The 22,825-nt window shown below is 42.1% G+C and overlaps 1 protein-coding gene across 3 annotated transcripts in view; it reads right to left on the bottom strand.

Annotated features, from left to right (window-relative positions):
* FRAS1 (Fraser extracellular matrix complex subunit 1) overlaps positions 1-22,825 on the bottom strand; it is a 404,840-nt gene that overhangs the window by 222,270 nt on the left and 159,745 nt on the right. For all 3 annotated transcript variants that reach the window (XM_025887777.2, XM_073891815.1, XM_073891816.1), the window contains exons 5-10: positions 19,821-19,980; positions 16,752-16,885; positions 9,554-9,637; positions 7,765-7,866; positions 7,256-7,447; positions 2,469-2,558 (exon numbers count right to left, since the gene is read on the bottom strand). In XM_025887777.2, the coding sequence (XP_025743562.1) occupies positions 2,469-2,558; positions 7,256-7,447; positions 7,765-7,866; positions 9,554-9,637; positions 16,752-16,885; positions 19,821-19,980 (762 nt within the window). The remainder of the gene's footprint in view (positions 1-2,468; positions 2,559-7,255; positions 7,448-7,764; positions 7,867-9,553; positions 9,638-16,751; positions 16,886-19,820; positions 19,981-22,825) is intronic.

The following is a 22,825-nucleotide window of genomic DNA, read 5'->3' as shown; positions in this document are numbered from 1 at the left end:
TGCAATTTTCCCAAATCACGAAGCAAAAGTACGGAGGACTTAATCCCAATTCTTATCATCTTATTCTGATTGGTCCATGAAGCAGTTGTCTTTATGATCAACTGGCCTATTTTTTAGAACATGATTTATCAACATTCCAAAACCCCCTGTGGAAAATATGAGCTGTATAAATAGAGCAAATTTGAAGAGATTACGATAAAAACATTTTCCTTCGGGTACGTAATTTTTAAAAGCGCAGGCTTAGAAATAAAACCTTAGCATGATCATTTGTTCTTTGGGTGTTGAGTTGATAAGTTCTTTATAGATTTTGGATACTAGCCCTTTATCTGATATGTCATTTGCAAACATCTTCTCCCATTCTGTCGGCTGTCTTTTGGTTTTGTGGACTGTTTCTTTTGCTGTGCAAAAGCTTTTTATCTTGATGAAGTCCCAATAGTTCATTTTTGCCCTGGCTTCCCTTGCCTCTGGCGATGTTTCTAGGCAGAAGTTGCTGCGGCTGAGGTCGAAGAGGTTGCTGCCTATGTTCTCCTCTAGGATGTTGACGGACTCCTGTCCCCACTCCCCTCCCCTCTAGAACCCTCAGTTTGTTTCTCAGAGTCCATAGTCTCATGGTTCATCTCCCCCTCCGATTTCCCCCCCTTCATTCTTCCCCTCCTGCTATCTTCTTTCTTTCTTTCTTTCTTTCTTTTTTTTAACAGATAATGTATTATTTGTTTCAGAGGTACAGGTCTGTGATTCAACAGTCTTACACAATTCACAGCGCTCACCATAGCACATACCCTCCCCAATGTCTATCCCCCAGCCACCCCATCCCTCCCACCCCCCAGCACTCCAGCAACCCTCAGTTTGTTTCCTGAGATTAAGAATTCCTCATATCAGTGAGGTCATATGATACTTGTCTTTCTCTGATTGACTTATTTCACTCAGCATAACACCCTCCAGTTCCATCCAAGTCGTTGCAAATGGCAAGATCTCATTCCTTTTGATGGCTGCATAATATTCCATTGTATACATATACCACTTCTTCTTTATCCATTCGTCTGTTGATGGACATCTTGGCTCTTTCCACGGTTTGGCTATTGTGGACATTGCTGCTATAAACATTGGGGTACATGTACCCCTTCAGATCCCTACATTTGTATCTTTGGGGTAAATACCCAGTAGTGCAATTGCTGGGTCGTAGGGTAGATCTATTTTCAACTTTTTGAGGAACCTCCATACTGTTTTCCAGAGGGGCTGCACCAGCTTGCATTCCCACCAACAGTGTAGGAGGGTTCCCCTTTCTCCACATCCCCACCAACATCTGTCGTTTCCTGACTTATGTTAACTTTAGCCATTCTGATTGGTGTGAGGTGATATCTCATTGAGGTTTTGATTTGGATTTCCCTGATGCCGAGCGATGTTGAGCACTTTTTCACGTGTCTGTTGGCCATTTGGATGTCTTCTTTGGAAAAATGTCTGTTCATGTCTTCTGGTTAGCCTGGTGATGGGTATTAAAGAGGGCATGTTCTCCATGGAGCACTGGGTGCTATACGCAAACAATGAATTGTGGAACACTACATCAAAAACTAATGATGTAATGTATGGTGATCAACATAACATAATAAAGTACATTTTGAAGCAAAAAAATAAAATAAAACCTTAGCATGAAATTTCACCGCCCCATCCAATCCCTCAAAGTCCTCTCAATTCTACCTGCAAAATAAATCAAGAGCCTGATCACTTTCTATCACTTCCTCCCTCGACCAAAACACCATCACCAGTCCACCATCTGGACTATTGCTGAAGACCTTCCAACCAGACCATGACTTCCAATCTTGCCCCCTTCTGTCACTCGCCCGCAGAGCGGCCGAAGTGACCCTTTCACGAGTAAGCAGGTCACAGCACTGCTGCTCAAAGCTCGCACAGCGCCCATGTGTGTGTCAGGGTAAAACCATGGTGTCCAAGCTACGTAGTGGACCTCATCGCCAAATCCTTTCCCCTCATTCACTTGGTTCCAGCCATATTCACTTTCTTTGTTTCCCAAACGCACCATGCACACCTCTGCTTTGGTCCTTTGCATTTGCTGGCCTGTCTTCTTAGCACATTTTCTCTCCCCTGGTCTCCGTGTGGCTTGCTCCCTCACTTCGTTTAGGTTTCGCTCAAATTTCTCTCCTTATGTAAAAAAGCACCTCCCTCCGCTCAGCTCCTCTCTAGCTGCTCTAGTCTCTGCGCACTACTTGTTACCCCTTGATGTGGGCAGGCATCTGCCCTCTGTGCCCCCACACTAGAGCATAAGCCCGCCATAAGAGCAGGGACTCCATCTGCTTTTTGCTTCTGTGTCTCTAGTACCTGGCACATAGTAGGTGCGCAATCACATCTGTTGAACAAATGAATAGTTGAAAGATATAAGAAGGTAATGGCCCCTCATTAAACTAATCTTGAATTATTAATTTTTAATCGTCTCCAGTTACTAGCCTGATACTCACAAATTCTGCATTTTCTTCATCAACACAGTAACCATTCTTTGAAATGCATTCAGGGCAGCATTTTCCATCTAAGTGAATTAATTCTTCACCCTGTAGAAGTAAGGATTGCAGAGGCACATATCAAATTACCATCTCTAGGTAGCAGTGCCAAATTGCAAACAGCGGGATTCTCTGACTGGAATGAAGAACCTCAGCACACCCTGCTTTGGCCCTCTGCTTATTCCCTCTCCCCGTGTTGTTTTCCCAGGGACAACCTAGGCCACGCAGCTCACCCCTCCAAGTGCTTTTTCATTCCAGCTCTGGTGATACTTGTGCACGGACCCCTCCATCGATCCCCACCCATGCCTGGGAGCTCACACGAAATCAGAATGGCCAAGATTGTTCATTGTTGTAGTCTCTTGGAAAGTTACCAGTTTCAGAAAAGGATGAGGCTATCTTAAATACACAAGGTTTGAACTTGTGATTCGGTTTCATTAACAATGTTCAAATCAAACCAACACTTTTCCTTGAATACGAAATGAGGTACATCCCTTTATGCACAGATGTAGTCTCAGGCATAAATTAAACAGGAGACAACTAATTTTTATTCAATATTCTGAAACTGTTATCCAACTCACCTAATTACTATTTTTTTTTTTAAGATTTTACTTATTTATTTGACAGAGAGAGACACAGAGAGAGAGGAAACACAAGCAGGGGGAGTGGGAGAGGGAGAAGCAGGCTTCCCACGGAGCAAGGAGCCCGATGCGGGGCTCGATCCCAGGACCCTGGGATCATGACCTGAGCCGAAGACAGACGCTTAACGACTGAGCCACCCAGACGCCCCTAATTACTATTTTTTTAATTAATTATAAGAAGGAAAAAAAGGTCACACTGAGAAGGTAGATACTTAACTTTCAAAGTCTTATTATTTTAATTTAACTTCCCAATATTAATAATTTCATCATTTTTATTTCTATAATAAAATAACAAATGCTTACTATAAAAACATTAAATAATTATAAATTCTATCACTTAGAAAGTATAATTCCACTGCAAGCCTGCCTCCCAGGGAATCTGCTGTGAAAGATACAATCTCTGTTTACAATTTTTCATGTGCATATACTAACATCTAATACCTATAGGCTAAAGAGTATTCTTTAAAGCACTTTCACTTTCTAAAGATAGATCTTCTTTCTAAAGAATGGTGATGTTTCTTTAAACCAAGACATCATTTAATTTGGGATCTACATTACATTTAAAGTGCAGAAACCACGTTAGGTAAAAATGGAATAATGTGAAATTGTGCAACAGAATAATCACAGGGATGTTTTTTATGTTTAAAAACACTATGCACTAAAAAATATATAAAATAAAGGCATTGGTTGTCTTTGAACTGTCGCATGATGGGTGGATTTTAAAGTCTCTTTTCTACTTTTCTTGAGTATCAATTTTCTAAAATGAATATGTATTATTTTAATGAAGGGAAACAGGAACTTTTAAAGGAAATACAAAAATACATGAATGACTGTAACTTTTTTTTGACTGTAACTTTTTACAGTGTCTAAAAACTGATATCAGGAAAAAAGGAGTCGTGTATAGATTGCTGTCCATCAAAATGTAATGCCAATCAGAGGCCAGTGGAAAGCAGGGTATGCTACAGAGAGCAGGCGTATTTACATATAAATTGTTTTGCAGAAACGTGACAAATCAGCCGATAGCGCAGACCTAACACAGAAATGGTGAAATCTGCTTTCAAAGCATATAAAGGGGTTTATATGCAGGTAATCTAAGTTGTTTAAAACAATGAGACAGAGTATTTGTACTTCTATTAAATGCAAAATGCGTAACTGCTGCTTGAGTGCCTGCTACAGGGTGTAGAGACCAAACGGAAGACAGAGCCTGCCTCATCCCAGTAGGGCAAGGAGGGTGGCTGTTCAGAGGTTTCTAACGCTACTGTAAATAACAGCAGGCCTTGCTGCTGGGGAACAAGGATTCGGTTGGGGTGAGGTAGGGAGTTCTAAATAGATCTGCTATTTACAGAAGAAGCCCGGATGCCCCAAACTGCAATAGTTCACTGCGGTGGGGAGCTTGCTCCAATTAGCATTTGACTTTTGCTTTGAGAAAAATTGCTTTGCGGAACAAAACTAATTATTTTCTTTTTAAGAGGATTCTGCTGCATGGGCCAGATGGAATTTGCTAACCCCTCCCCCACTGAATCCCACCAACATCTATCCACCAGACGAAAGATGGTATGAGTCCACTAACTTGCCCATTGAAAAAGGAAACACTCTTTTGAGGGAATTTTCCTCCACTGGAGAAGGGAAAGTCACCTCACACGTGCGGTGTGCCCATCCCCTTCTGTGCATGTTGTGATAAGCTTCGATCCTACCCCCCCACACACCACTACCATTTTATGTCCCAGGTGTGAATGCTAGGTCCTTTAAAAACAAGTAATTTGACTTCTCCAACTGAATTCATGTTCAAAGATGACACAAAATTTAAAAAAAAATGAAAATCTTCATACTGTGCTATTTTACTATTGATGCATTTGTGTTTCAATGTCTAGGGATTTGGTTGGATACATCAAAAACAAAGGCCATGCCATTTTCTCCTTTTTTAACAAAGGAAAATGATGTGCTGATTTCCACGCTACTCGGAACATTGCTGTTGATAACCAATGTGATCATTATTACAACGGTGAACCTATACAGTTCTGTCTCTTCTTCTACAAGTTGACTTTTCTGCCTCTTTGTGGACATACATACACTTAGACCTAATCTACCCTTGGTATCCAGGAACCAAATGACCGTGATATTCTAGGAAAGGCAGAAAGCGGGGTAGAATTGAATAAAAACACCAACAGCACACTTGCACTGCTCCCCTTGGCAGACAGTCATTTCCTCCAGATGCTTCTCCTGCATTTCATTCGTATTTCCATTATCGTTGGTGCCGCTGCACATTGTGATTGCTGTTGATGTATCTGACCTCCCCCCAAAGCCCGGGAACTCTTGAGATTAGAATGTGTCTTATTCATCTTTTTATCTCCAAGCTAAGCAGAAGTTAAGAAGTTTGCACTCCAGGTGTTCACAGAGCTATCTGCAGAAGTGTGGCACAGAAGGAAGGCTAAGGGATATTTTTGGTAAGATTCAATTCTGGTTAAAATTTCACTTCTGGTAGTGTCTCCAGTTCAGAACCCAGTGCCTTCAACAACATTTGGGAACACAGGTGTCACCTAGAAGACACCAGTTTAGTTGACTAAGGACCTGGAGAAAGGGGCTAAAGGCATTAGAACTCCTCAGGTCCTAACAGAGAGGACGGGGTGGGAGTGAGAAGCAGACAGCGCTGGGGGGTGACTGCAGGGGAACTGAGGCCCTCTCCATGTACCTCAGCTGCTGCTCCCCATTTTTCCTAAGAACACTGAAGAAGACCTGGTGCATGGGGCCACAGGTAGGCGTCGTAGAGGATAGCAGGCACTTGGAAATGCATTAGCATTGGGGACCCTGGGTCAAATTTTTATCTGTGATTGAGACTCTTTGCTCAGACGTAACTGAAAATAGGTGGCTAAAGGACCCACGCTACCAGAATCACCTCTCCCACATTTTCCATAAACCCTGGGATATTATTCAGCAAATTAAGATCTTAGAAAATAACACATCATCGTCCCGGCAGTCTGGCGAGGCCAGGAAGCCCAGCCTCAGCTTGAGAGAGAGGGAGGGGAGAAAAAAGGGCCCTGACTGGGGTTTTTCTCATCTTCGTCCAACCATTCTGACTCCCCTGACATAAAGAAGGAAAAGAAATGAAAAGGCATGTGGGGGGAAATAAATCTGCAAAAAGCAAGATCCTCTTTACCTAAATACATTTCAGCTCTGCCAAGACTTAGAAGTAGGAGGCAAAATGAAAAATCACCCTGTCATTGACAGCCCTGTTTGAAAGGTTGTTGCCTAACTCAGTGCTAAGAGGAGCCGAGATGTGGGGGAGAAGAACTAGAAAGAAAAATGCCTTCACAGACATCCAGTGCTTCAGATCTTCTGAGTCTCCCTCATCTACTCAAGTTCACAACCCTGCGGGAAATTGGTGGGGCGGATGGGAGCGGTGAGGGAGAAGGAGACAACTTTCAAAGCAATTTGTTTTGCAATGGGTCAAAATTGAGTTCAAAGAGAAAAAGAAAAAAAAAAAAAGCAATTTCCCTACAATATACATCTATAGTCCAAACAGAGGCTGCTTTGTTAGAAGCTTCTAGAAATTCTGCAGACAGCAGAAGTCAACAGAGGTCATCCGCGTTAATTATTTATGAGGTTCCTCTCCCTCTCTCTTTAAAACAAAAACAAAAACATTTTATTTTCTTTCCTGATCCACAGAAGCAGCCGTAGGTGCTGGCTCTCCTTTCTGCTAAGTGCTGCCAGTAGGGCCTGTGACAGAAGCCAGGCCGCAGGAGCACCTGCGGACCTCTGTTTCATAACCATAGCAGGCCGGGCAGGCCACCAGCCATGAGGTCCAGCTGCGCTGACTGGGAGGCTAATGTCCCCTATCATGTCCTTCCCTTTCATGTCTCTGGCTCAGGGCTTCCAATTGGACCAGATGCACTGAGAACTAAAAGCTCCAGGGGGCTGTTCTAAACCAGTCTGAACACATAGTGACATTTATTTTACACCACAGAATCTTTGTGCTAGAAGGTTCTGTGAAATGTGAGTGGTCAACCTGGCTGTCGCCTCTGCTGCTGCCAAAAAGTAAGGAACAGGTGAGGGACCATCTGTCCCACTGGAGGGAACTGTTACAGTCCAAGTGGAAATGCCTTTGCTTCTTACCTGAGCACACTCCACTTTGGCACACTCCCCAGTCTGGCAGATCACTTCGCCACGGTCACACACGCAGAACTCGCAGGCCGAGCCTTTCCACATTTCATCCTGGTAGCGCACAATCCCGTTGTGCGAGCAGCTTCCCGCAGGAGACACACATTCCTCACAGCATTCCCCATGACGCTGAGCCCTGCTCTGACCCTGAAGAAACAAAGATGGCAGGTAAAGGGCAGTTCTCAGGAGAGTTTGAAAACATCTGAGCCAATGGGGCAGAAGGACATAAAAGGCCAACACTGTATGCTGCTCCTTTCCCCCCACTGCCCAACCTAACCCAGCTGAGGCAAGTTCCTCTCTACCTCATCCTCCTTCCTAGGAAGCAGGTCTTTCATATCTTTAGCGAATATTTCTGAATATCATAAAACTTTCAATTCCCTCAAAAGACACACTGGACTGAGAAATGCATTGCTCATATGACCCAGGATAAAGCTTTGAAAACCAAGCCACACTCTCTCAAATACCTTTTCACATCTTAGTGGAGGGCAGGCCTGTTTGTGGCACCTGACTTCACCCTCGTCACATATACACGTGGTACAGGCATTTTCATTCCACTGCTCACCGTGCTGAGTAAAGAAAGGACAAAGTGGAAAATCAAGTGTCACACACATTAAATAGAAACACGGGCACATAAGGCACACAACTTTTTACTACAATTTTTAATTGAGCCACATTGAATGTACTCCTGAGAAATGATATCATTTAGGCAGCAACGGCCTCTAAGAAAAAGTCAGTAAAGTTCCGAAGGAACTTTGCATTCATTTTTAGTCAACTGTATTCATTCCAGAGATGTGTTGAGGGCCTGTTCACTGCCAGGCACAAAGGGGCCCTGGAACATCAAGATTAATAAGAAGACCCTGTTGGCTGCCTACTGAGTGCTCATTCTTTAGCTCTTCTTCTTTGCCAGGAGACCCAGCGCCCACTGCCACATACTCAATCTCCCAGCTCCCCTTGCAGTTAGGGTAAGGGCATTGTCCCAATCCTAACCGAGGAGACCTCGGGGGAAGTTTGCTAGAGCAGTGGAGGGCAAAGAAAATACTCTTCTCCCCCACAAAAGAAGAAAAGCCATCCCTTTTCCCCACCAGCCTTTAGTAATGATTGTGTGTGTGGACGAGCTAGTCTGGAGGAAGCCATCTTGGGGACGTGAGGGGAGAAGACAGAAGGCAAATGCCAACATGCTGCCAATGGCAGGGGGGAAAGATCATAGCCTTTGATCCTTGAAGACATCATCAAGACATGAGTTGATCAACCCTGCAATCACCCTACCTCTGGACTTCTTGTTATATGAGATAATAAACGTTTTCATTTTAGTCACTTTTAGAGGAGTATTTCTGTTACTTACAACCAAAAACTTCACAATAGATACAAAGGCTATCTCTTCCAGGAGAAATTAACCTGGCACATGTGCGGCTATTGTATTGGACAACACAGATCTAGTACCTACAAAAGTCCTTTCCCAATTAGTAATGTTCATTCAGATTTCAAGGGACCCATCTAGATTTGTGACATTCATTCCCTAATACTCTGTTCCAGATTCTCTACTGAGAGTCATAATTCCAATTTCTATTTAGTCTTCTTTAGAGTGGCTGGCAAGCAAAGGAAGTAGTTGGGTTTATTTTTTATATGTTCTTTGCTTTTGAATAATGTAACCTTCTTTTGGCTCAGCTGGGCACTCCTAAGAACATTCATTCATTCATTCATTCATTCAGTTTGTTAAACTCATTTTTATTTGGCGCCTATTATGTGTTAGGCACAGTTTTCTAGATTTTTCCAATAGTACTTTCAACTGTGCAGGTTCCACCACCACTAGGCTTCTCCCCTCCCTTCCCTCTCTCCCCTCCCACCCCCATGCCTCCCCTCAGTGTAATGCAGGGGGAAGCCGTGTCTGGATATCAGTACATACAATCCAACCAAAGCAGAGAGACATTCCCCGGGCCTCCAGCCTAAGTGTAAACTGATAGTAAACAATGATAGTCCTTTTCTTTCTTCGAGATGTGTAAGCAGTAAGTTCACCAAGGTCCATGACCCAGGTGCTGCCTGCCAGCACATTCCTTTATATTTCTAATCCTCTTCAATTTAATTTTTTCATAAAGGCTTTCCACAAAGAGAAGGAAAAAAAGCTGGGTTTTTTTGAGTTACTAATCTTGGCAAAGACTCAGACAAAAGGGTGGGGAGGTCTGGTGGTTGGAAGGGTGGCGGGCATATGTGTGAGAATGTATGTCAAAACACCTACGGGGGTACAGCAAAGGTTACCTCGTACACTTGGCCTGATGCAGAGCAGGATCGAGAAGAGCACTGTGGGCAACATTTTCCAGGAACTCGGACTATAGTTTCATCCTTACATCCAAAAAAGGTACAATCCATCAAAAAAAGACATTAATAAAACCCACAACAGTAGGAAAATTTCATTCATAGCCAACTCAATCATGTGCCTCAAGCATCCATAAATAGCAATTTCCTCTCCTGTAGTATTTATTAGTCACCTGGTGCTTTGATAATTGGCACTTCCAAAGTCATTGTGACTCTTAAGAGGTTTGCACATTCCTCAAGTCCTATCCTCTTCTAAGAACACACAAAAGCACCAATAATAACAATGACAGTAAGAATAGTACTTAGTGTTTGCCAGGCACTATTTTTTTTTTTAAAGATTTTATTTATTCATCTGACAGAGAGAGAGAGAGAGAGACAGCGCGAGAGGGAACACAAGCAGGGGGAGTAGGAGAGGGAGAAGCAGGCTTCCCACGGAGCAGGGAGCCAGACACGGGGCTTGATCCCAGGACCCTGGGATCATGACCTGAGCTGAAGGCAGATGCTTAACGACTGAGCCACCCAGGTGCCCCTGCCAGGTGCTCCTGCCAGGTGCTATTTTAAGGCTTTACATGACCCTATGAAGGAGATGTTCTTATCCTTGTTTTATAAACAAGAAAAGTAAAGACCAGAGAGGTTATGTGACTTGTACAAGGTCACACAGCTGACGTGGTAATGACAAATGATAGGAAAGAGACTTCAGAGCACCAACCATACCAACACTTAAGAACACTTAAGCTCCTGCTGAGTTACCGCTAAACTCAAAATGGAGGCATCCCTCTCCTGATAAGCTACTTCACTATTCTTTTGCATTTTTATGTGAATCCACATCTTTATGTGAATGCACATTTATATATAGGCATTAGGGAGCTCCTTAACATGAAAAAAATCAATTGTATTCCCAGATAATTGGGAATGAGAGCAGAGCAAAGTGGTGAGAGACTAAATGTCCAAAGAACTCCCAATGCCCTCTCCCTACTTCTCCCCTCTACCACTCTCACCCCTAGAATATCAGATCATTTGTCTCCACTGCCCTGAGAAGAACTTTTATAGCAACAGTCCCCTCATTAATGCCAAGGAGTCAGCTTCTCACTTTGACTTATCACTACAACCTTTTGAAAGGCAAGAAGGTAGACAAATTAAAGGCAGAGGAAGGAGGGTTAGAATGAACCAAGTTTTAAGGACTAAGAAGTGGTTTATCTTACAGAGAAGATACCTTCTGAATGATTACCTTCATTTTCTCTTACAAGAAGCAGAAAATGAGCTTTTATTACCATGGTCGCTTTGGAACTCATTCTGTAAGAAAAAGGCAGCCAAAGTACTTGGGCAGGGGAGGGGGTCAAAGAAATTTAATTTTTCTTGGACAGTTGCAGTCATACCTCAGTAGTTCTTTAACCCAGCGATGTATGGTTAGATTAATGCATTACTATCTAATGGGGATTTATTTCAAACAACTGAATCACTGGGATTAAACTGACAACTGTTTTCTTGTTTTAGGTTATTTATTTCTTTATTCTATATGGAAAATATTATGGCCATTGATGTTTAATAGAGTATGTGAAAATTGGACATGCACTGAAATCATTGAGCATTTCTCAACCTCAGAACTATTCAGCTTAATGAAGTTTCAGTGAGAAAGTAAAATAAAGGCATATTTGATGTCATACTACTCCAGTAATTTTATTGTAGTAAACAAATGAACTTATACAAATGCTTGGTAAACAGGGAACAGATGTAATGATCACAAAATCTTGAATCAGCATAGAGTTTGTATTAGTCTATCTTAACTAACATGGACTAGACCCAAGTATAGTCACAGAGTCAACTTGAGAGCACGGGGGAAGAAGGAATTACTTGTAGCAAGATTGGTACAAGGAAAATCAAGCTTTCCAATTCTTACTGGCAATACCTAATTAAGTATTTTATTGATGGAAACAGAATCCTTATTCACCAATCCAGATCAACAAGGGCAGGAAGGAAAAGCATTTAAAGAGAAAATATCCCAGGATACAAGAGAACTACCTGACTGAGAGGCGAGAACTCAGCTGGGCTAGCACTTCAGAAGTAAGACTGGAGTTGCATGTAAGAAGATGAATAGCAAAGTGGGTCAGAAAAAACGGGAAAGACTTTTTAACAGTGAATTTTGTTGTTGTCATATGTCTGAATCCTATCGTTCTGGGCTATGTAGATTTGCCCTTCCAAATGTACAGTCTACACAGGAGCCAGCCAACTATGGACCAAGGGCCAAATCCAGCCTACCACCTGTTTCCCTAAACTTTTATTGGAACACAGCCACATCCACTCATTTACGTATTACCTATGGCTGTTTTTGTGCTACACTGGCAGAACTGAGTAGCTGTTTCAACTGAATGGCACACAGAGCTGAAAATATTCACTATCTGGCTCTTTACAGAAAAAGTTTGCCAACCCCAGGTCTAATATGGCACACTCAGTAAACACAGGAATTGAATTAAAAAAATATGATTATATTATTACAATTTGGGGTAGGGCTACCATTAAGGATATATTTAATTATGGTTTTTCATATTCCTTAAATAAAAATATTTATGATAAAAATTTTACAGTGTATTATAGCTAACAGCCCTTGATGAAATATTTCCCCACTATGATACCTCTGCAGATATAGAGATAAAAATTTCACCACCAAAAAAATAAAACAGCCAACCTCCTACCACCGCTATGAGGAAGTCCCATTGAACATAAGACCTTCTATGGCCTTTCTTTGCTGTGTAAGCCTAAATAGATACAAGAACCATCATTCTGCCTAACTCTCTGCCTTTCTGTATCAAACACAACCCAGATTCATCCCTCCCGTGTGTGGCCACTACTGTTTGAGGCAGTCAGGTGCCAGTCCTCACCTCCCTCAATATCTTTCTTTCTACATCTAATCAGAGCCCATAATGTAAAAAAAAAAAAAAATAGACTGGGAAGTATGTATGTTGGAGGAGGTAAAGGGAGTGATAAAAAGTTGGGGAACAGGATGATGCCTCAAATGGTAAAGCACATGGTCACTGAGAGAGGAGAGAGCATTTGCAGCAATGCAAACTGGAGAGTATAGTTTTGGTTTCACATACTCAAAATGTAGGAGGGTTGGGCAGTGGAGGTAGGAAAAGATCCAATCTCGGTACAGTAGAACTACACTGACTGAAAACCCACCAGCCCCTCAGACATGAACCTTCCTTAGCATCTGGCTATGGATTCAAGAAGGGGAGTTAGCCAGGGGCAGGATATTTACCTTTGCAGCTTTCAAGCAGTGGGTATGGACAGATTTCTCTTGATCAAGGATGAGTAAACAGAAGGAAAGGAACTTGGGAAAAACCCTGAAGAGCAAGCAAAACAAAAATGTTCTAAAGATTCAGAGAAAGAGCAGACTTCTGAATGCTACATACTACAGATCTAAAAGAAAAGATTTAAAAGCTATTTTGCAGCTTCAGTAAGATGCATGAAAATGAAGTCTTTATTAAATAGAAGCAAGAAGCAATAAAGAAAGAATAAGCGTTAGGATAAAAAAAACTAGATGAACCAACGAGAAGAAAAATAAGGAAGAATTAAAAGAAAATTAAAGTGAAATAGTCAAATTAAAATCAATACTAGAAGTAGTAAATACAAACTCAAGAAGCTCTCTCTGTATGAAGAGGAAAGACACAAAGACACAAAAATGATGAGACAGCATGATTGATAATGAGGGGGAAAGCGAGGGGAGTAATCTAAGAATCATGGTGTTTCTAGAGAAAAGAGAATAATTGGAATGAATATGATTAAATTAAAGCCATAACTGAAGAAAGCATTTCAAAAACTGGCATACAGACTGACTGAAAGGGCTGCACCATATTCTAGGCAATAAGGTGAAAAGACACCTCACCTAGAAATATCCTGAAAAAATATTTCATTTACAAAGATAAAGAAATATCCTGCAAGAATCCAATAGAGTAAAACTAGTTGAACACAATGGAATAGAAAGCCGACAGACCTCAGATTTCTCCATAGCACTGAATTTCAGGATTCAGTGGAAAGGAGCCCACAGGGTTGGGACTTGAAAATATTATAATTGCCCCCAATTTTTGAGCCCTCCAATTAGCTCTAAGGTATATGGACAGGTAGAAAATAATTCTCAAACACTCAGTGGCTCAGAAGACATCCAATTGTCTATCTTTCTTGAAAAGAACACCTAAAAATGAAGTTCAACCTACTCAGATTCATCAATGTGGGAATGGGAAAATTATAAAAAAGTATTTGAAAGTATTAAAAAATTGGTGGAAATATCATCAGGAACATTTGGGATGCCTGGGTAGCTCAGTCGGTTAAGCGTCTGCCTTTGGCTCAGGTCATGATCCCAGGGTCCTGGGATGGAGTCCCGTATGGGGCTCTCCGCTCAGTGGGGAATCTGCTTCTCCCTCTTACTCTCCTCTCCCTCTGTGCGCTCTCTCTCTTTCTCAAATAAATAAATAAATAAATATAATCTTCAAAAAATATATCAAGAACAACTCTCATCAGACTGAGCAGACCATTTTAATGAGTCTACAAAAATGTGGATGGGTTAGGGCTCTGTTCATAAGGCACCTGGACAAAAGTAGTAAGCAATTTTGGTATGAATTTACATCCCTCCTTAAGGGAACAACACCCTGTATAAACATAAGAGATTTCTCCTTTTGTCAGAGATTATCAACAACTTCTAAAATGTGATTTTGACTATGAAAAAACAAATATATCCACACTTGCCTACAAAAAATTTGGAATGAATTACCAAAAAAATCTATTATGGTATTTTTGAACGATAGAAATCTAGATGATCATTTTCTGCTTTTCCGCCTTTTCCAAACTTTCCTTAATAAGTACAGATTTGTTTTATGATTTAAAAGAAGAAAAAAAAAACCTCTTACATTGAAAATCAATTTTTTTTCCTACCGCTCAAGACCTGGAAATACATTTCTTCTGATGAACTTGTGTGTTTTTAATATTTAATGAGTTGATGCATACAAAATACTTGCAATCGTGTTCAATGCTGTTAGTAATTAGCATTTTTGTGATTGTTACTATAGATAATGCTATGTAACTCATCATTTTGGAAGGCCATCTAACATAATGGTTAGAAATATGAGTCAGGTGTGGTCTGTTGAGGTTGTGATGCCGAAATGCCTGGGTGAGAAGCACTGATACTTCCTAACTGTGGTCTTACCCAAGTTGCTTAAGGCTCTCCATACCTCAGAGGGGACGGTAATAATAGCTCCTAATAGGGTTGTGATGAAAATTACAGAGCTCTGAAAATTAATGATTGGCACATAATAAATGCCAAAAATGTGGTGATGGTGAGGTCAGAGATGATGGTAGATGGTAGACAGTGGTGATGGTGTTTCCATCAAAAGCCTAAACTTTTTAACACCCCTTTATATCATCAGAACATCCAATATTTAATAATGATATTAAATCAAGAAAAATATTTCTAGATAATGAGAGTTGATTTTTTTAATATGTCATGGCAAAATATAAACTTAATGATTCAAGAGTGATTAAAATCAATCTATTTTCAAGACTTCAGAATGCTTGCATATCAACTGGCTATGAAGTATGGTACCAAATTTCATCTTTTTAAATTAATTATGTATATCAATGCAAACTATATGTGAGTGCAATGTTTGAAGTTAGAGCTTATATTTAATGTTTTTATTTTTTTAATTTTTTTAAAAGGTTTATTTATTTGAGAGAGAGCATGCATGTGGGGGGAGGTGGGGGCAGAGGGAGAGAATCTCAAGCAGACTCCCTACTGAGCACGGAGCCTGACACGGGGCTGGATCCCAGGACCCTGAGATCATGACCTGAGCCGAAATCAAGAGTCCCACGCTCAACCGAATGAGCCACGCAGATGCCCCACTATATATAATGTTTTTAAAAATGGGAACTAGTACTTTCAATTATTCCAGTATCTATCCCCCAGTATGAAGTCCGTTAAGGTTTCAAAGACTTAAAGCAGAAGGCTCACAAAGTGGTGTTTCCTCCATGCCTCCTCCCACTTTCCTTATTGCAGTCGTGGCAAACTGCTTAATTACCCTTCATACACAAGGGGACTGAATCCTGGAAAGTGCTAAATCAAAATGCCCCAGCACTACAGCGTCCTCTGAATGTGAGATACTGTGCAACTCTACCGAGAAGCTCATTTGTAATCTCGGTGCTGGGAGAAGACTTCATGATGAATTGGGAGATGTGACATGAGTGCAGTAGTTGTGGTACTGTGGGTAATACAATCTAGTCTTTCAATTAGATACAATTTCCCTTTATTTGGCATTTAGCATTTCTTGTCTAATTGCCTTTTGTCTGCCTTTAAAAATATTGCCCAATTGTCACAATATGCCATGTTATTGATTTTGTTTTATTTGACACAAAGTACTGCTCTGTATCAACCGAATGTTGGCTTCCAGCTTTTCCTTAGATCAAAAATGAGCTATTTTTCAACTGGAGGCAAACTCCTTTCGTGGTTATCTGTCAACTGCCAAGAACGTCCATAGAAACCTCTGGAAGAGTAACAAACTATAAAATACCATGTATACCACATTTATTTGCCATTGATTTTCTCTTCCAAATTTGTGTGAAGAGTCTAATGTTTTGAAAATCTGATGAACTTTAAATGAAGAACAATATCCACTATTTTTAAAAGCTCCCCAGAGAAAATCTGAATAATTTGAATCATTATTTTATAAGATTTAAAAAGTGTACATCTGAATGATCATGTTCAAAGACATACATATGTCTTAAAAAGCAAGCCTATACCTATGCACTGAGAAACAACCCCTGATCATATTACAGACTTTTCCAGATGTTTAACTTGACATTTTTGCAACATCTGCAACTGGAGCAGGTGGCTTCTTTGTACCGCGTGTACCCTCAAGGCTTACTTTCATTACATAACAATTAGCTTAAATGGCTGGTAATTAGACCTATCTGTAGCTTCTAAGGGTAAAAGAAATGTGTCGGGGGTGGTCTCCAAAAGTATAAGGAAAACAAAACAGCCTTTGCTTCTGGTTCCTAGTATTTTCGACGCCTGCCTTGACAACCTCAGAAGAGGCTCCAAGTTCCCCAACAGTGAAGTTAATAGTCTCTGAAGGATCCATTTGGAGGCTGTCTTCCTTACCTGGTTACAAAACAGAGGTTGACACTGAGCTGTGAAGCACTGGGCGACCCCATTTCTACACACACATTTGGCACACCGACTCAAAGGCCAGTCTTCCCCATCCTGAAATACACGGCCTTCATAGGAACAAGGTTCTGGAAGGTCAGAAAAACAAGGATTACTTGGGGGACTGCACATCCTGATTCCAGGGCTGACTGCATGGGTGTGTGGCCAGTGCAGTCACACAGGACCCTGTGGTTGGGGGTTAAAATTCTGCAGTGTTCATATGGAGTTTTGTTTGTTTTTTAAAAAAGGAGGGGGATAGAGAAAGAGGGATGGGGAGGGGCAGAGAGGGAGAGAGAGAGAATCCCACGTAGAGCCCACATCCACCATGGAGCCCGAAGAGGGGCTTGATCTCACAACCCTGAGATCATGACCTGAGTTGAAATCAAGAGTTTGGACGCTTAACTGACTCAGCCACCCAGGTGCCCCCATTATATGGAGCTCTTCCTAACTTTCTGAGTTAGCTCATGCATGGTCCCACATACTACACCTTCTTGCCTTCCTGAGATGGGTTCTCAGCCACTTGCTCCTGAACCCACACCCAGTTGATATGGAGAACAAAGGCAAAAGAACCGTGGGAAAGTAACAAATTTCTCTTGCAGCCCATTGACAAGTACTGAAGATAGGCAGGGTGACTTCCCTCCAGGAACTCAACTGCTTCAATGTTAATACTTTGCTAGAGGCAAAAGGCAACGTTAGCTTGACATTAGCCCAAAGGCCAGGATTCTGTAAGTCTTCTTTAACATATAAAAATCCCTTTGGAAACTTTATCTTTACCTCCCAAGATATGTGTTAGCACTCATCCTCCAAGCATATAGCCCACTGATAACACATCTGAAGGAACTCATGACTAAGGTATTACTAGACAATAATAAATGACCTTTTCCTAACAGCAGCTAGCCCTTCAAGGTCCCGGAAACCTTGCTTCCAAATTCCTTACAGGCTTAGGCTATCCCGAACCCCCTCCCAGCTGGAAATTCTATAATCAGTCACTCCTCAAGATCCCAGTGCAGCTTTCCTTTCACTCAAGATCCCAGTGCAGCTTTCCTTTCACTCAAGATCCCAGTGCAGGGTCCTTTCCTATGCTTTAATAAAACTACCTTTTTTGCACTGAAGGTGTCTCAAGAATTCTTTCTTGACCATTCACTCCCAGACCCCAACATTTCACATCAGTGTGAATGCTGCCAACCTCCACCCACAGCGGGGACCTGGATGAGGGTGCTAGGAGAGTACACGAGCCCTAGGCACCAAGTAGCAGGATGGGGTCTGGGGTGCCTGTGGGATCTCCATCCACCCGTCAAGTATCCCCATATCTGAAGGAGGAGGACATTAAATAGCAAATTAAAAACATGAAAAGTTGAATAAAACCACAGAAGAAAAGAAGAGGCTGCCCCCTACCCACTGCCTTCTAAACAAGGGGCCCTGCATCTTCATTTTGCACTTAGCAAATCATAAAGTTGGCCCTGGCTGATCCTCCAGTCTCTCCAGGCAAAATGCTTCCAATATGTCTCATGGAGGCCAAGGTGAAAGCCTCTTAAAGCGCAAGAAAGGCTCCCACAATCTCAGCCAGCCTACTCGCCACCCCCAAACTCTTGTTCAGGTATTTTTAGTTGTAGGGGTCTTTGGCCCAAAGCAGCTCTCAGTCCTCTTCTGGTGGGTGATACCTGAAAGGCGTGAGGCAAGCATTGTATTTTCGTTGTTTCCTATGCATACTTTTTAATCCTTGTAATCTTTCTCCAGAGTAAAGGAATGCCAGGAATGGAATAACTGGGAATCAGAAAGAAATCAGTGTCTTTTTAAAGGAAAAGGCAGGGGCACCTGGGTGGCTCAATTGGTTAAGCATCCGACTCTTGATTTTGGCTAAGGGCCTGATCTCAGGGTTGTGCGATCAGGACCGATGTCGGTGTCGGGCTCCATGCTGGTTGTGGAGCCTGCTTGAGATTCTCTCTCTCCCTCTGCCCCTCCCCCTACCTCTCTCCTCCCTCAAAATAATAAAAATAATTTAAAAATAAAACTACTTAATTAAAACAAATAAAAGGAAAAGGCAAAAATAGAGTATAGCTTCCAGGTATTTTTTTTTTAAGATTTTATTAATTAATTAATTAATTTATTTGACAGAGAGACACGGCAAGAGAGGGAACACAACCAGGGGGAGTGGGGGAGGGAGAAGCAGGCTTCCCACCGAGCAGGGAGCCTGATGCGGGGCTCGATCCCAGGACGCTGGGATCATGACCTGAGCAGAAGGCAGACACTTAACGACTGAGCCACCCAGGTGCCCCGGCTTCCAGGTATTATGAAATAAAAGAAGAATTTTAGTCATTATATGTCAGGAGAGGATGTGATGCAGCAATGATGATAATTTGTATTTATCGTGAAGTATCTACTACTTAGTTATAAAAATGGAAGGGGACATATATCCCTAAAACGTAATAAAATGAGTGCATGGACTAAGCATGGGTTCCAAGGAAGGCCTTGGAAGTGCGCCCCTGGCTTGCTGAATGGGGCCGCGGTTTGTAGGCAGTCATAATCTCCATGGTGAACATGCCACCAAGACAAATGAAAGACCTGCTTCCTGCTCTGTGTGTTTTGGAGAAAGATGTTATGTCATTTCAAAGACCAGCCAGCAGAATTAGTGCTAGTGATGCTACACAGAGAAGCGATTTGTTCATTTTGTCTCTGCCAAGAGGCAGGAGGAACTACCTTGGCCTTATGGAATCACATCAAAGAATCTTGTCCCTCCTCCCTTTCCTTCCTGGGAGCTGCAAATGCAGAGGGATTCATCGGGCCAGCACAAAATAAATAAATCAGAGACTTGCAGAATCCCAGATTTGGGACAGAGCTTAAAGATGTGTTCCAACCTCACTCTCCATGACATTGCTTCTGCCAAGTGCAAGGCTCCAACTTGGTTCCCATAAGGAACAGAATTAGGGATCTTCGAGCCGCACTGAGCAAAAAAGAGAAACGTTGGGATGTCAACAGGCATACCTCAGAGGCAAAGAGGGTCTCTTTTTACAAGTTCATACTTACTCCCAGGGCCCACACACACTGGGCAGCAGGTGCCTTCAGGGATGAATTCCAGTTCATGCTGTCCACACAACAGCGGTGGGCACGGCTGGGGGCTGCATCGGACTTCCCCACGGGTACAAGAGCACACACTGCACGGGGAGGCGGCCCACTCTGTCCCATGCTGGGGGTTAGGGGAAAAAAAGAAAAAGAAGCTTATTGTCAGAATATAGCTTTCATTTGACCAAACAGAAACAAATCTCTAACACAAATCAAGGACGGTGCTCAGGAGAAATGGAAGAAGGCTCCAGGCTTACACGGTTAAGACCGGGGTCTACAATGTTCCAAGTCAGAGACCAATTAAAAAAACTGAGTTTTCTTTTCTTTTCTTTTTAGTAGCCTTAAGATTTATATTTGGAAATTTCAGAAAAACACAAAAAGAAAATAAAAAGTACCCCAACCCCAAACATTTAAAAAAATGCTATAAAGCCTAAAGTAAAATATACACACATATATGTATTTACTGGATTCTTTTATTTTTTTGAAGATTTTATTTATTTATTTGACAGAGAGAGACACAGCGAGAGAGGGAACACAAGCAGGGGCAGTGGGAGAGGGAGAAGCAGGCTTCCCGCCCAGCAGGGAGCCTGATGCGGGGCTCGATCCCAGGACCCTGGGATCATGACCTGAGCCCAAGGCAGACACTTAACGACTGAGCCACCCAGGCGCCCCTAGCAGTTGTTTCTTAAACATTTGCAATCACACCACCTTTCAGACAGAGACCACAAAAATTAATTACAATAACAACCTGTCAATCACCAACATTTTTTTCATCTGTAAAATGAGAGGGCTGTGTCGGTTAATCTCTTTGGCATCTTCAAGCTCTCTAATGATGTGAATCTATTATGTAACTCAAGAGACATAAAATGAGGCAGGAGATTCTCCCTTCAAAATAAGCTTGAAAATTATGGGAATAGCAACAAACACTTGGTAGGGAGTCTCCAATGCTTGATGTCAAAGCCACAGAAGATGATCAGATGGTGATCCAAAGGGCACAGAGTGATGGAGACAAATTGCTCCCACCTCTCTCTTGGGAAAGAAGTCAGTAAGTCCCCAGTGATGCTGCTCTCAGCAGAACAAGGCTAGAGATCAAGGGGTAAGGGGTTTGGCACATGCTGATATATATAATTTTATATATAATAGTAATAATTATATATATATATAATATATGTAATTTCCTAGTGTTTTCTATACCCATTTACAAAAGCCTTTTTATAAACTCTGTAGCAGCAAAGAGACCTTCGTAAAGTCAAGGAATAATAGATACACAAAGTAATGCTCCCAGACCTGGTTTTAGCTGTGTCATCTTAACCTCATTAATACCTTTAGGAAAGATGAGATTTTGACATGGGACAAAAGCACATTCTGCAGACAACATCTTAAATATATTCTTCTGCATAGCCAACTAACAAGTCAGCCTGGCTGTTGACCTAAGTCCAAAGGAAAGATAAGGTCATAAAGTATTTGCCTGGCTTGCTGATGGAACAACAAAATAATTTTTCTTCGTATAACTTGTTCCTGTTATGAAGTTATAGATCCAGAATACTAACTATCTGGGAATGTTCACTGAATATTATAATCACATCCTCTACTTTGAAGAGAACAAGGCTGTGAAATTCAATATTCATTTCTTCCTTCTCACACGTGAATTCGTACTCCTTTTAGCCTCCCAGACAGGCAGAGAGTTGATCTCTCCCTCTGAGCTCCCTCTAGTCAGTCGGATGCGGGCACGAGGGCATTACCACTTGCCACTTTCTTTTTCTGGGAATCTTCAAGCACTGTCTTCTCAGACCTGACATTATCTGGTGATGGGATTCAATTAGTAAAGAGGAAAAGAAAGGGGATTTCACAAGCTAATTTGTGGGGCAAAGAACAGGGAAAAGCATTCCAGCACTCTTTTGGGAAAACATATTTCAGGCTTGTCTCCCTGAACGGTTGGCAAGGCTGGGCAGCGATCCAAACACTAATTTGAAGGGATAGCTTTGGGGAGGTCATGGATGAAATAGTCCCCCAAGTGCTGGCTGTAATAAGCCCATGTAAGATTCTCAAATAACCTGGAGTCAGCCAAAAGGCTCAAGTGTTTTCCTCACTCCAGGGAAGATGTCGGGACTTGTCTTGACTTGTCAGAACGGCAGTTGTGTAAAATGTTGTCGACCCTGCAAGCAAAGGCAGTCCTGTGGTGAGGCGAGGCAATTCATTCAAGAGTGGACTCCTCAAGCCGCCCGTGCTGGACTCATCCTTGACTTTCCTTTGCTTCGACCCTGTTCTCTCTGGAGATAGTAGTCTCACTTCAACTAATCCCCCTTCTCCCCGCCACACACTCGCTCCATGCTAAAGCCTCTTGGAAAGCCCTCCCTTAGGGGAAAGCTTTCACCTTGATCACCAATCTAAAGTTCTTAAAACACCAGGCTATTTTGTAGCCACAGGGAGAGAATCTCCATGACCTGTCCTATGGTTGGCAAGCCAGAGGCTAAAGACAAGATTCCTGCTGTTCAGTGAGAGAGGAAAAGTGCTCTGGATGGCTTCCCAAGCAAGCCAAAAGGTGCCAAAAAAAAAAAAAAAAAAAAAAAACAAAAAACAAACCCTCCAACATTCAGGGAAAACCCTAGAGATACAAAAGACAAGGTGAGTTTCACAGCAAACCCAGAAAAGTATTTAAACTATGCAAGAAAACAAGTAAGATTAAGAAGGCTTTGAAAAGAATCTAGGGGAAGTGAAAAAAGTAAGAGAGGAAGGAAGGGCAGGAAGACAAGAAATGCGATCATTTTGACTTTATTAAGACTAAAATTGGGGGCGCCCGGGTGGCTCAGTTGGTTAAGCGACTGCCTTCGGCTCACTCAGGTCATGATCCCGGAGTCCCAGGATCGAGTCCCACATCGGGCTCCCTGCTCAGCAGGGAGTCTGCTTCTCCCTCGGACCCTCTTCCCTCTCGTGCTCTCTCTCTCTCTCTCTCTCATTCTCTCTCTCTC

Source organism: Callorhinus ursinus, unplaced genomic scaffold, assembly GCF_003265705.2.
Source record: "Callorhinus ursinus isolate GAN/ISIS: 27379988/994484 unplaced genomic scaffold, GSC_fseal_2.0 scaffold4, whole genome shotgun sequence".
Lineage (NCBI taxonomy): Eukaryota > Metazoa > Chordata > Mammalia > Carnivora > Otariidae > Callorhinus > Callorhinus ursinus.
This window is presented reverse-complemented; position numbering and strand designations above follow the sequence as displayed.